Source organism: Rhinatrema bivittatum, chromosome 4 (assembly GCF_901001135.1).
Source record: "Rhinatrema bivittatum chromosome 4, aRhiBiv1.1, whole genome shotgun sequence".
Taxonomy (NCBI): Eukaryota; Metazoa; Chordata; class Amphibia; order Gymnophiona; family Rhinatrematidae; genus Rhinatrema; species Rhinatrema bivittatum.
The window spans coordinates 230,986,066-231,000,830 of NC_042618.1; the positions used below are offsets into that span (position 1 = coordinate 230,986,066).

The 14,765-nt window shown below is 49.7% G+C and overlaps 1 protein-coding gene across 18 annotated transcripts in view; it reads right to left on the reverse strand.

Annotated features, from left to right (window-relative positions):
• The window catches only part of CACNA1C (calcium voltage-gated channel subunit alpha1 C), a 1,539,476-nt gene that overhangs the window by 344,845 nt on the left and 1,179,866 nt on the right, over nt 1-14,765 (reverse strand). For all 18 annotated transcript variants that reach the window (XM_029599882.1, XM_029599881.1, XM_029599874.1 and 15 more), the window contains one exon: nt 5,031-5,151. In XM_029599882.1, coding sequence (XP_029455742.1) covers nt 5,031-5,151 — 121 coding nt within the window. The remainder of the gene's footprint in view (nt 1-5,030; nt 5,152-14,765) is intronic.

Here is a 14,765-nt window from a genome sequence, read left to right on the forward strand (position 1 = left end):
GCCGCGCAAGGCAAGGCAAGGCAAGGCAAGGCCCGAAGGCCACGCAAGGCAAGGCAAGGCAAGGATAGGCCCGAAGGCCACGCAAGGCAGGCTAGAGCAGGGAGCCCAGGTGAGCTCGATGCCGAAGCACCGAGGCAACTGTCAGGCAGGGTTAAGAGGGCACACCCAGAGCATAGAGTGGACATAGGAGATGGACTGGGCCTGTCAGGAAAGCCAGCACTAGAGGGACCCCTGGTGGTGAGGCGGTAGTACAGCAGCCACAGCCGTAACACCTGGAGCAGAAGATTAGGAAGGTTCCGAAATCTCAGAGGACCCTCTACCGCCAGGTTGACGAGATTCACAAACCATGGACGCCTGGGCCACTCCAGAGCTACCAGGATCACCTCCGATGGATGAACCTCTATTCTTCTCAGCACCTTGCCTATGAGAGGCCATGGCGGAAACACATACAGGAGTATGTTCCTTGGCCAGGCAAGAACCAGGGCTTCTACCCTTTCGGCTCCTGACTCCCTGCGTCAACTGAAGAAACATGACGCCTTGGCGTTCAGGAATGTTGCCATCTGGTCCATCTGCGGCGTGGACCATTTGTCGCATATAATCTGAAAAGCCTTGGGTGAGAGCTTCCATTCCCTGGAATCGAGCTTGTGGTGACTGAGGAAATCGACCTGAACATTGTCAAACCCGGCTGTGTGGAGGGCTGCATCCTGGCCAGGTGCTGTTCTACCCAGCCAATCAACTGTTGAGCCTCCATCACGACCGGTTGACTCCTGGTTCCTCCTTGGCAATTGACGTAAGCCACCGCAGTCACATTGTCAGACAGAACTCTGACAGACTTTCCCCGCAGTAAAGGTAAGAGAACCTGTAATGCTAAGCGAACCGCTCTGGTTTCCAAGTGATCAATCGACCACTGAGCTTCTTCCACTGACCACTGCCTCTGCACTGACTTCTCCTGACAAACCACTCCCCAGCCGGAGAGACTACCGTCTGAAGTCACCACCGACCATTCGGGAACCTCCAGGGGCACCCCGCAGCTCAAGTTGTCCGCAAGGAGCCACCAATCGAGACTGAGATGCGCAGAGTCTGTAAGAGGAAGCTGAAGGTGAAAAAGCTCGGACACCGGATTCCAAAGGGAGAGTAATGCTGATTGCAGAGGTCTCATATGAGCAAAGATCCATGGGACTAACTCCAGAGTGGACGCCATTGACCCCAGGACCTGTAAATAATCGAAAACTCTTGGTGGATGTTTGGATAACAAATCTCAGACTTGCTCCTGTAGCTTGCTGATTTGATTCCCCGTCAGAAATCCTCTCCCCTGACGTGTGTTGAAGAGGGCTCCTAGGAACTCAAATGACTGGGAAGGGATCAGATGACTCTTGGCAGGATTGATCACCTACCTGAGAGATCGCAACAGCTGAAGTACTCGTTGCACCACCAATTGGCAGAGAGACTCCGATTTTGCTCGAATCAGCCAGTCGTCCAGATAAGGATGAACATACAGCCCTTCCTTCCAGAGCTGTGCCGCCACCACAATCATCACCTTGGTAAAGGTCCTGGGCGCCGTGGCCAACCTGAATGGAATGGCCTGAAATTTAAAATGCTTTCCCATGACGGAGAAGCGCAGAAACTTCTGGTGGTCGGATCTTATGCCAATGTGCAAGTACGCTTCTGTGAGACCTAGAGATGCCAGGAATTCTCCCTTGTGAACCGACACAATGACCAATCTGAGGGTCTCCATGCGAAAGCGCGGAACTCGAAGGCATCTGTTGACCCTTTTGAGATCTAGGCTGGGTCGAAAGGTGCCTTTCTTCTTTGGAACCACAAAGTAAATGGAGTAGCATCCCTTGCCACACTCCGTGGGAGGCACTGGAAAATTGCGCTCAGATCGAGGCGTCGCTGCAGGGTATCCTGCACCACCCTCCACTTTTCTGCGTTAGAGAATGGAGAGATGAGAAAATGGTCGTGAGGGCATCATACAAAATCTAATGCATAGCTGTGTCTTATGATGCTGAGGACCCACTGGTCGGGCGTTAGTTTGACCCATTCCTCGTAAAACAGAGACAATCTGCCCCCTACCGACGGAACCGAGGAAAGGGCCATCCTAGCATCATTGGGAAGACTTAGGGCCTCCCGCTGCTTGGGGAGCACCTGCTCTTCCAAAACAGTGCCCTCGAAAGGACTGGAACCAGGACTGCTGCCTGTACCAGTTCTGGAGAAAGGAAGAACCCAACGATCATGAGGACCGAAATCTCCTATTCCCTCGAGAATGTGACCTAGGGGGAAAGGAACTCCTCGCTCCCTTCATTTTCAGGTTTATATCTCTCCGATCCTAGGTCCAGAGACTTGCAGAAGTTGGATGCGCATTGTGTTCTGTTGCGCTATTTGGAGACTACTAATTCCTTCTGAGTGTCAGACCATCTGTTAATGCTCTGGAGTGGTCCCAAGAGGGGACATAAGGTTTCTCAGGCGATGATTGCTCATTCTCCCCTAAGGATTGAATCATGTCCTCTAGGTCCTTTTTGAAGAGGAGCTTGCCTTTAAAAGGCAAAGAATCCAGCTGAGCCTTTGAAGAAATGTCCGCTGCCCAGTTCTGAAGCCACAGCAACCGGTGAGCCGAGACCACAGATACCATAGACCTGGCCGAGGTTCGTAACAGATCATAAAGCGCATCCGCACTGTAAGCTACCGCCGCCTCCAGATGACTGGCTTGGATGGTTTCCTCCTCTGAAAGCAAGGTACAACTCTGTAACTGCTGGACCCAGCAAAGTCCTGTCCGCAAGGAGAAACTACTGCACATGGCAGCCTGGACTCCCAGTGCCGAAATTTCGAAAATCTTCTTAAGCTGGACTTCTAGCTTACGATACTGAAGATTCTTGAGGGCTGTCACCCCCATCACTGGAATAGTGGTCTTTTTGGTGATGGCTGACACCGCTGCATCCACTTGGGAACCCGCAGAAGATCTAGAACCTTTTCTGGTAAGAGATACAGCTTGTCCATCACTTTACTGACCTTGAGGCCCAAGTCTGGAGCATCCCACTCTCGGAATAACAAATCCATGACTGAGAGGTGAAATGGAAAGGACTTGGTTGGACCACGGAGACCGATCATGACTGGATCGATTGAGCCCATGCGGGAGTCCTCCAGAGGGGCCTCAATACCCAACTCCTCCAAAATTGCGGGAATAAGAGGGCCAAGCTCATCTTTCCGAAAGAAACGGACCACCTTGGGATCGTCCCCGTCCACTTGGGAGCTGGGAACAGATGAAAGACTGGACCTCCTCTACTGGATCCTGAGGAGGCCGGGACCCTGGCTCTGGGTCCTCTGGCTCAAAGGACTCAGAAGAAGAATCCGGACACGGACAGGAGGAGTTTGTTCGGAGGGCACGCTTAGATTTAGGAGCCCCCACAGCCTCTGTGAACCTAGTCCGCTTAAGAGATAGTGCTGCCGCTGTCCCAGAGGACCGGGCTGCGCGGGAACGGCCACTGCTCCCCGCGTGCTTTCTCGTGGATCTCCGGGCCTTAAAGGCCCTATGCAGCAGGAGGATAAAATCAGAAGAAAAACAGGAGGAGGAGGAGTCTGAGTCCCCTTTGGAGCTCTCCTCCCTCGCCCCAACATTTCTAGCCCCAGCGCCACCCCCCTCGTGGGCCGAGGGCTTCAGGGAAAGGAGAGGAGGGGATTCCCTTCCCCCCATCACTGCATGCGTCGCCGCATGAAAAGTAAACAAAATGGCTTCCGTTCCCATGCTAAGTGGGAATGAATCAATGGCAGCTGGCCACGCATGACTCGGTGAGGTCCTGAAACACCGCTCCCTAGAACCAGAGACGTGTACACCCCATCGCGCGAAATGCAGGCCTGGCAGGCCATACCATGTGGCATCGGGGCTAAAGGCGCAGTAACGAAGCGAGAAGAACGGCAAGGCGACCACAGAAAGAACGGCAAAGCGACCACCGAAAGCGAGCCGCTGCAGCAGGAGAAACTGGCACCAGGAGAAATGCCGCACGCTCGGCCTTCTTTTTTTTTTTTCAAACCTGAACCACCGCTGTCCACAATGTGGGTCCTGAACCAAATGAGGAGAGTGAGCCGGGCTCCCTAGTATCACCTCAGTGGCTTAGGGGGAGCTGCAGCAGGATCCTCTACCTCCGGCTCCACCAGCCTCAATACCAGGGGGGAGATGGTCCCCTCAGGACCTGCCAACCTCCTGGGAGGCTTCACCCTAAAGACTAACTTTTTTTTTTTTTTTTTTTACAAATAACAAATAGACCAGCCAAATTATCTCCCTAAAGGCCTATCTAACCTCTACAGGCTGCAGGATTTTGCACATCCACCATCTGCTGGAGACAGAGAAATACTGACAGACTGTGGGTGGCACCTCAGGGTGTGGGGCAGAGTCAGTCAAAACTTCTCTGTCGCCATCTGCTGGTGGGGAGGCAAAACCAAGGAGTCTGGACTGATCCAGGTACGTACAGGGAACAGGTGTTAAGTGATACATGTGTTAATGTGCATTGAACCTAACCCCATTAGTAAATAGACTCCTAAATATGAATGAATATAGGGTATCTGAGCGACTGATTGGAAAAAGAGCAGAGGACATTCAAATGATTTGATCCTGAATTCACAGCATCATACTCTAACCAATGAACTGCTATTCTCTCACTGAAAGGGGCAACTTGGTGGCAAGAAGAAGCACAAATTGAGACAAATTACATGATAGACTGTTTTCTTAAATTCTCATTTAAAGCTCAAGTGTGCAACTTTTGCTGTGCAGAAAGTGGTGGATATATTTTTCCCCACCAGCAAACAGCAACTGCCCACAAGAGGAAGAGTCACCAGCAGCAGTGAACTGTGTAGAGCTGACAGACAGGAGCTTGCACCAAGATGCTTGTCTCACTTGATCTACACCACAGGGAAATTTCAGCATGCATTGTCCTTTGTTTTGGATCTTAGGGTGCTGGTAATGGCAGGCCCGATGTGAACACTGACGGCTTGAGGTCCATTGCTTCCTTCCAGGTGGGGGAAACAGAGGCAAAGGATACAGTTTCCGCAGATGAAGAGGATGATGAAATAAATGCAAACCAGCATTCCAGGAAATGAGGGGCCACCATAGGCCATGATCCCATCGTACATCACTGAGTTCCAGTCTTCACCAGTCAGGATCTAAAGGCACACCCAACAATTATGCATACAGTGTTAATGTAGCCTAGAAAACTTCCTTAGGTCTTTGGGATGCACCTATCAATGAATTTATTCTGTAAATATATGTTCTAAATTTTTCAGATTAGAACCTTAATTGTCTAGTTTACACTTTCATTCCATCCATTGTTATTTCTTCTGGAAAAATTTAACGATTTTTTTTAATTAAAAAGCATTCAGAAAGATCATCACTTGTACAGTGCTATTAATTATACCATCAGTACTGCAATAACATCAACAGTGCTGCCATAATTTCAAGCACCATCTATTGGAGCTCTAGATTCCTGGTCTTATGGTTTATACACTTTGAGGACCATATTCAGAAGGCCAGCAAGGAGGTAAGTTATCTCGATATTCAGCGTAACTTAACTGGATAAGTGCCGAATAGCTGGGGTAAAGTTACCAGCATAACTTTAGACCAACTTTTCCACACAAATATAGCCCGACGACACTCAATATGGAATTATCTGGCTAAATATGTGCCACATCTCCAGCCCCACCCTATTTTTGTCCAGGTAACTTTGTCTGCACGGTTTTGTGCAAAGTTACCTGGACAAAGGGGGAATATTTTTAAAAGGGAAGATTACCCTGAGGGTAAAAGCCATTTTTTATCTACATAAATCCTTGAATACGGAGCTCAGAATGGTAAAGCACTTGTTTTAGAAATGTGTTTGCCCCCATTGTGTCTTTTTAGTAAAAACCTTGATAACTCAGGCTCTTCATTTCCAATAGTTGCAGTATTTGCAAAACGCTTTCCCTAGTAAAACTAGGTTACCTTCAATCCTGCAACTCATTGAATTGTAGACAGTTCATAGTCTACAAGAGGAGTAGTCTAGTGGTTAAAGCAGCAGGCTATAAAGCAAGGAAACCAGGGTTCAAATCCTTCTGACCTTGGGCAACTCTTTTTCCCTCCATTGCCTCAGATACAAACTTAGGGGCTCATTCACTAAGTTGTGGTATTTGAAAAATACTGCAGGATCAGAAATCCATGATAATTGGCCCTACTGCTTTGTGATTCCCACAGTATTTTTCCTTGAGGCAAAAAAAAATACCACAGTGGTAAATGTCTCCATACCACATGCGACTGTGGGCATGGCACTGTGGGTCCACCATCACTTAAAGAGGCTGAGGGCCCCAAGTAACTCCCTCCCCTGAAGGTAATCACAAATATCTGAGAGTCTCCATAGACCCTCCAGTCCCTCACTGCACTTGATGACGGCCCGTTATCAAAATATAACAATTTCTTTTTATAAACCGGTAGCAGGAGCTAATAGTTCCTGCCCCCACCCTGCCCCCTCCCCTTCAATGAAACCCAGCCCCATCCCCGGATCCCCCTTACTCATAAAATTAACTGTGGTGGTCCAGTGGGGGCCTAGAGTGTCCCCTAGGCTCCGGTTCCAGAGGCTGCCATTATTCAAAATGGTGCTGCCAAGTCTCTGCCCTTATCAGGTGATAGGAGCAAAAATTTGGCGGCACCATTTTGAAAAATGGCAGCCACTGGCCCAGAGCCTAAGGGGCTCTGTGGACCCCCACTGGACCACCAAGTCTAATTTTGTGTGTAAGGGAGGACCCGGCCTCTAGGGCCTAGAGTTTTTCATTAAAGGGGAGGGATAGGGGATGGAGTGCAAGACCTAGTGCCAGTTTATAAATTTATATTTTTAACATTTTGACAAAAGGACACCTCCACGAGTGGTAGAGGACAGGGGGTACAAGGTATCTATGGAAACCCTTGGGCTTTTTAACTTTTTTTTTTTTGGGGGGGGGAGAGTTTACTTGGGGCTGTTAGCCCCTTTAAAACAGGACCCCAGGAGCATCAAGACATGAGTAAATGTCCTGATGCTTCTGGGGGAAGTTAGCTACAATTCTTGAGGTGTAACTAACTTCAAAACAAATAATGCGATTTGCAATTTATTTTTTTTGGCAAGCTGTATCATTAGATTTACAAAGTTAAAGTATTTATGAGCTGATTAGCATGTACTTGCATACTACTCAGCTCATTTAAATAAGTGTAATACCAGGGCCAGATTAACATGAAGTATATGAAGTACTTCACATTATCCACGCATTGGGCCATTTACTGTGCAAAAAACAGAATTTATTGCACGGTAGATGGCCTAACAAGGCTCAGCAAATGAGCCCCTTAGATGGTAAGCCTGCTAGGGACATGGAAACACCAAAAGTACCTGAAGTACCTGCTTTGAAGTGGCTGACTCACAAAAGGCAAAATATAAATAAAATAAAATAAATCCTTTTCTTCATCAGAGTCTCCATTTATTTTCCCATCACTGAGATGAGGCTAACTGGCCTGTAGTTCCCAAACTCCTACCACTTTTGTGAAGCAGGACCTCAACCACCCTTCTCCAATCTTTCGGCACCACTCCCATCTTAAACGATCTATTGAACAGGTCCTTCAGTGGACCCAGCAGCACCTTTCTGTGTTCCCTTAGTATCCTGGGATGTATCTTATCCAGTGTTGTCCATTTTCAGGTTTCCTAGGAGCACAAACGCTCTCTTCTGTAAATGGGATGATATCCCCATTTGAACTCTTGCCAACCACTAGCAGCCCTTCTCCAAGATCTTCTTTAGGGAACACTGAACTGAAGTATTTATTATTTGTGCTTTGCTCTCATCTCTCTCTGCACATTGCTCCCTGTCCCTTTGCAGTCTTACAATTTCACCTCCGGCCTTCCTCCTTTCTCTGACATACTTGAAAATTGTTTTGTCTCCTCACTTTACCTCTTTTAAGTAATCCTTTCTTAAGCTTTTGCTGTTACGGCTATGGCTGCTGTGCAACCGCCTCACCACCAGGGGTCCCTCTAGAGCTGGATCTCCTGACAGGCCCAGTCCATCTCCCTTCTCCTCTCTATGTTCTGGGCTGTCCCTTATAACCCTGCCTGACAGTTCCCTCAGGGCTTCGGCATCGAGCTCGCCTGGGCTCCCTGCTCTAGCCTTCCTTGCTTGCTGTGCATTTGGTCCCTGGACCTTCCCTTGCCTTGCGCGGCCTTTGGGCCTTTTTCCTTGCCTTGCGCGGCCTTCGGGCCTTATTCCTTGCCTTGCCTTGCCTTGCGCGGCCTTCGGGCCTTAATCCTTGCCTTGTCTTGCCTTGCCTTGTGTGGCCTACAGGCCTTCTGTGTGTGTGTGGCCTACGGGCCTTCTGACCTGCCTTGCCCTGCTTACGGTGTGTGGCCTACGGGCCTTCTGTGTGTGTGTGGCCTACGGGCCTTCTGACCTGCCGTGCCCTGCTTAGGGTGTGTGGCCTACGGGCCTTCTGTGTGTGTGTGGCCTACGGGCCTTCTGACCTGCCTTGTCCTGCTTACGGTGTGTGGCCTACGGGCCTTCTGTGTGTGTGTGGCCTACGGGCCTTCTCTGCCTTGCCTTGCTTACGGTGTGTGGCCTACGGGCTTTCTGTGTGTGTGTGGCCTACGGGCCTTCTCTGCCTTGCCTTGCTTACTGTGTGTGGCCTACGGGCCTTCTGTGTGTGTGTGGCCTACGGGCCTTCTGACCTGCCTTGCCCTGACCCAGCCTGAACTCAGACACTGCTACTTGCCGCCTGCCCTGACCCAGCCTGAACCCAGACACTGCTACTTGCCGCCTGCCCTGACCCAGCCTGAACCCAGACACTGCTACTTGCCACCTGCCCTGACCCAGCCTGAACCCAGATACTGCTACTTGCTGCCTGCCCTGACCCAGCCTGGAACCAGACACTGTTTCTAGCTTCCTGTCTCTCTCCACCTGGAGCCACCCTGCTGGGTGGTGTTCACGACTCCTGACCGGAGCCCAAGCGTAACAGTATGCCGAAGCCACCAAATTTCCAGGGGAAGAGATAGGTCTGTGTGCTAAACCGGTGAGTCAACTTTTTCACTATTACAAGATGCCTCCTTCAAAGTTTTATACCTGCAATTCCTGTCAGACCTTGAATTACCCAAGCTATCAGAACTGCCTAGCCTGTCAACTTGCTGGTCAGGAACACTGGACATGCAGTAACTGCAATAAGAGAAATGTCTCTGTCTACCAAGAGTGTTTAAACTGTTCTACTCCAAAGCCAGGATGGTGGAAATGTTCATGTATTCCCAGCCTATTACCACCAGGCAAAACCGTTGCCCCTGTTGTTCAGCTACAGGACCAGCTGCTTCATTAGGGAGAACAGTCAGCTCTACTACCGTGCGTTCAGCTTCTGGCCCAGTTAACAACATTATTTCATGTAACAGTTTATGGATTAAGCATTCTAGCACTTCATCTCTGGACACTTTGGAAAAAACTTGCTCTGAAATCTCAGAACTCACCGGGTTAAGAAGCCTTCGATAACTTCCACGCTAGAGCACCAGAAACAGAAGCAGAGGGAAGTAATTAACTCTAGCAGGGCTCTGCTTCCCACAGCTGCCAAGTGGACACTAACGAGCACCTTCCCTAGACGTCCTAGAACTGCCTGTGCCTTCTCTAAACTGTTCCTCCAGAAACAAAATCAGGAGCGTCAGACTTTGGCTCGAGGTATCAAGCCCACGGCAGTACAATCTGTGTCTTCCATGCACACTACTTCTAACCTTGCTACTCTGCCATCTGAACCTGCTGCACAACCCCAAGAAGAGTCTGGGTCTGCTGTTTCGCCCCAAGAGGGGTCCGAGTCTCCTGCACTACCCCGAGAAGAGCCTGAGTCTGCTGAACCGGTCCTGCTGTCATCCCCGGAGGGGTCCGAACCGGCCCTGCTGCCGCCCCTGGAGGGGCTCGAACCGGTCCTGCTGCCGCCCCTGGAGGGGTCCGAACCGGTCCTACTGACAGACTTTCTGACTCAGCCATCTGAGCCTGCTGAACCAGCCCTGCTGCCGTCCTCGGAGGGGTCCGAACCGGCCCTGCTGCCGTCCTCGGAGGGGTCCGCACCGGTCCTGCTGACAGACTTTCTGACTCAGCCATCTGAGCCTGCTGATCCGGTCCTGCTGCCACCCCTGGAGGGGCTCGAACCGGTCCTGCTGCCGCCCCTGGAGGGGTCCGAACCGGTCCTACTGACAGACTTTCTGACTCAGCCATCTGAGCCTGCTGTACCGGTCCAGCTGCCGCCCCTGGAGGGGTCCGTACCGGTCCAGCTGCCTCCCCGAGAGGAGTCCGTACCGGTCCTGCTGCTGCCCCTGGAGGGGTCCGAACCGGGCCTGCCAACTGACTTTGTTACTCAACTATCTGAGCCTGCTGTACTGGTCCAGCTGCCGCCCTTGGAGGGGTCTGTACCGGTCCTGATGCCAACCTTGGAAGGGTCCGGACCGGCCCTACTGTCGCCTCAAGACGGGTTATGGACTATTTCTCTGCCCCAGGTGGGGTTTGTGTTCCCCTTGTCACCCCAGGAGGGGTTATGGAAATCTGCACCGCCTCTGCTACCCCAGGAGGGGTCTAACCCTGCCGCCTTCTCACCCCAGGTGGGGGTATGGACTGCCTTACTGCCTCGGGAAGGAGTTGAACCTGCCGCATCACCCCCGGAGTGGTCTCACGTTATTATTGATTACCTCCTGCACAGATGGGATCCAGGAGGAGGGGGAGGCCTTGAGGGGGGGGGGGTACTGTTACGGCTATGGCTGCTGTGCAACCGCCTCACCACCAGGGGTCCCTCTAGAGCTGGATCTCCTGACAGGCCCAGTCCATCTCCCTTCTCCTCTCTATGTTCTGGGCTGTCCCTTATAACCCTGCCTGACAGTTCCCTCAGGACTTCGGCATCGAGCTCGCCTGGGCTCCCTGCTCTAGCCTTCCTTGCTTGCTGTGCATTTGGTCCCTGGACCTTCCCTTGCCTTGCGCGGCCTTCGGGCCTTATTCCTTGCCTTGCCTTGCGCGGCCTTCGGGCCTTATTCCTTGCCTTGTCTTGCCTTGTGTGGCCTACGGGCCTTCTGACCTGCCTTGCCCTGCTTACAGTGTGTGGCCTACGGGCCTTCTGTGTGTGTGTGGCCTACGGGCCTTCTGACCTGCCGTGCCCTGCTTAGGGTGTGTGGCCTACGGGCCTTCTGTGTGTGTGTGGCCAACGGGCCTTCTGACCTGCCTTGTCCTGCTTACGGTGTGTGGCCTACGGGCCTTCTGTGTGTGTGTGGCCTACGGGCCTTCTCTGCCTTGCCTTGCTTACGGTGTGTGGCCTACGGGCTTTCTGTGTGTGTGTGGCCTACGGGCCTTCTCTGCCTTGCCTTGCTTACTGTGTGTGGCCTACGGGCCTTCTGTGTGTGTGTGGCCTACGGGCCTTCTGACCTGCCTTGCCCTGACCCAGCCTGAACTCAGACACTGCTACTTGCTGCCTGCCCTGATCCAGCCTAGACCCAGACACTGCTACTTGCCGCCTGCCCTGACCCAGCCTGAACCCAGACACTGCTACTTGCCGCCTGCCCTGACCCAGCCTGAACCCAGACACTGCTACTTGCCGCCTGCCCTGACCCAGCCTGAACCCAGATACTGCTACTTGCTGCCTGCCCTGACCCAGCCTGGAACCAGACACTGTTTCTAGCTTCCTGTCTCTCTCCACCTGGAGCCACCCTGCTGGGTGGTGTTCACGACTCCTGACCGGAGCCCAAGCGGAACATTTGCCATCCTGATTTCTTTCCTTATCTCTTTTAGCTTGATCTATGTTCTTTTCGAGATCCTTTGAACTTTTTGAATGCTGATATTTTTGCCATCATTTTTTAGCCACCTCTTTGGAGAAGCAGATCGGTTTCCTTTTCCTCTTGCTTTTCTTGCATTCAGATTTGTTGCCATTAATATAGTTCTTTTTAGTTTGGCTCACTGTTTCACATCATCTATCTTCTCCCAGCCTTCCAGCTCCTATGGTATTTCCCCCATTTTCCCCACATCAGTATTTCTGAAATCCAGGACTTTGATCTTTAAGTGAGTTCTCTCTACCTTGGCTAATACATCAAACCATACTGTCTAATGATCACTGGTGCTCAGGTGGGCACCTACCCGGGCATTAGAGTTATGGTCTCCATTTGTATATTGCCTAATAAAAAGATATCATCTATATGGTGGACTGTAGTAATGGATAGATTTATTGATTGGGTATATAGTAGTTTCTGGTATGTTAACTTGGTTCTCCATTCTATTACTTTTGTTTTCTAACTCTTTATTTAGCGACACCTTATAACATGCACATGGATCAATGGCAGGAAGCAAAATCATGATCAGGTACATACAATAGAGAAAACACAATAAGTGATTCAAATATTACTATAATATATGGACCTCAAACCCAGACAAAAGAACTGAATCCCTTACTGAGAAGACCTAAAATACTTCCCCCAAGCCTAATCATAGCCCTCAGAATTTTTTTAAGTCCAAAAGTAATTTTTTCCATTATTGACATCTCTACTACTACTACCCTCCTCCAGTGACTCATATAAGTGGCAATCGCTTTTCAAAAATAAGCAACTGAGATCCATGCAACATGAAGATGAGACACAAGCTGCTTAAGCTTCTTGTCTAAGTGCAGAGACTGCCTCCGACCCAACAAGAATAATGAGGCTGATAACAGTACAAGAGTACCTATAATGCTTTGGATATCCCAAAGAACTATAACACAAAAATCCAGAACCACTATGCATTCCCACCACATTTGACAATAAGAAGCACATACAAACTTAGAGAAAAAAAATAATGGCTATATATATATATATATATGTATGTTCTATGCGGTAGTCTGAACATTAACTCTCTAGTTTTATTACAGATGAATAGTTTAAGAATAGCACGTCACATATCTCACCAATCCTCCTCATCCAAATGAAGAAACAAGTCAGCTTTCCATTTCTGGACCATCAAAGAATCTGTCTCATCTCAAAGATAACAATAAAGTTTAGAAATTTAGAAGTAAAACATTGCTGTGTGACAATCCTTTCCAAACCAGTTTGCGTGCGCAATATATTTCATATCTCCTATGATGATCTCTACGCAATTGTCAAAACATATAATGGGTATGAGTCAGGATTCCAAATTCCTCCTACAAATTCAAAAAGGACTCTACGGAGCTGCTATGCCAAATCCGTGCTAAAAAATGGAGCTCTTTATCAAACCAGCTCTGCATGTCGAGAGACATAGTGGCCTGAGACTTTTGCAGATTGCACAATAGACGAGAAATAAGAGAGAATTTTTCAGAGCCTCTATGCAATAATTTTTGTAGCATATGCCGAATTTTATATAAATGAGTAATAAGTAGATGTATCCTAGAAATTCTGGAGATCATTGCCGACCCCAGGGGAAATCCCAACAGCTCTGGCAGATTGTACCCCTCAGCCTGGGTCTTTTCTAAATCCGAGGATTCATCATTCTGAAACCATCCTCTCACTCCCATCAACTGAGCAGAGAGGCAATACAAAAGGAGGTCAGGTACCTCCAGTCTCCCACAATCCCCAGGGAGCTGCAAAGTAGCCAATTTAAGATGTGGAGGCTTTCTCCTCCAAAGAAAGGAAGAAATCGATCATCTCAAAGCCCTAAAGACCGTCTGCGGAATTGTGCAAGGTAGATGCTGAAATAAGTATAGCAATTGTGGCAGGACCATCATCTTCACCAAGTATGCTCTTCTCGACAAAGATAAGGGAAGATCAGTTTAACGAGACAGATCAATCTGCACTTTTTTAATAACAGCAAGCAATGTTCCATCTAATTTTTGAAAGGCTTTGCTCAAATATTTTTCTTCTGTGCAACTTTTTATAAGCGGAGCTCAAATTTGTGAACTATGAACCAGTATAATGCAGATAATTTTGGGATTTATTGTGTGCACTGTATTTTGCCATGTGCACACACACACACACACACACACACACACACACACACACACACACAGCTTAGAGGGGACAGTGGTAGCAGGGTAGTTCAATTTATGTAGGCCAAATCTATTGCCAGAAACATGGATCCCCAAATATTTCAACCAAGGTATAGCCAGCAAGAAAAGTCCTAGACCCTCAGGTATTCCAAGTAGGGATGTGAATCGTGTGATCGATCGTCTTAACGATCGATTTTGGCTAGTGGGGGGGAGGGAAATCTGATCGTCATAGTTTTTTTTGTTAAAAAATCGTCAAATCGTAAATTGGCAGGAAAACCGGCCTCACTATGTCATACGACCCGTATGACATAGTGAGGGCAAAGGTAGCGCCGGCGCCATTTTGAATATTGGCAATACAGCCCGAGTGCAGGAGGTCGCTCCCGGACCCCCGCTGGACTTTTGGCAAGTCTTGTGGAGGTCAGGAGGCCCCCCCAAGCTGGCCAAAAGTCCCTGGGGGTCCAGCAGGGGTCCAGGAGCGATCTCCTGCACTCGTGAGGTTGGGTGACAGGAACCAAAATGGCGCCGGCGCTACCTTTGCCCTGTCATATGGTAAGGGCAAAGGGCCACCTGCGCCATTTCTATTAACGCAGCCATGGCCAGAGAGCGGGAGATCACGCCGGGACCCCCCCACTGGACCCCAGGTAATTTAAAACATTTTGGGGGGGTTCGGGAGGGTGGGGGATTTGTTTTAAAGGGTCTGGGTGGGTTTTAGGGTGCCGGTTTTCCCGCCCTCCCCCGATTTACGATTTTTTGATGATAAATCGGGGGAATTGCTATTGTATCGCGGCCCTAACGATTTTTGACG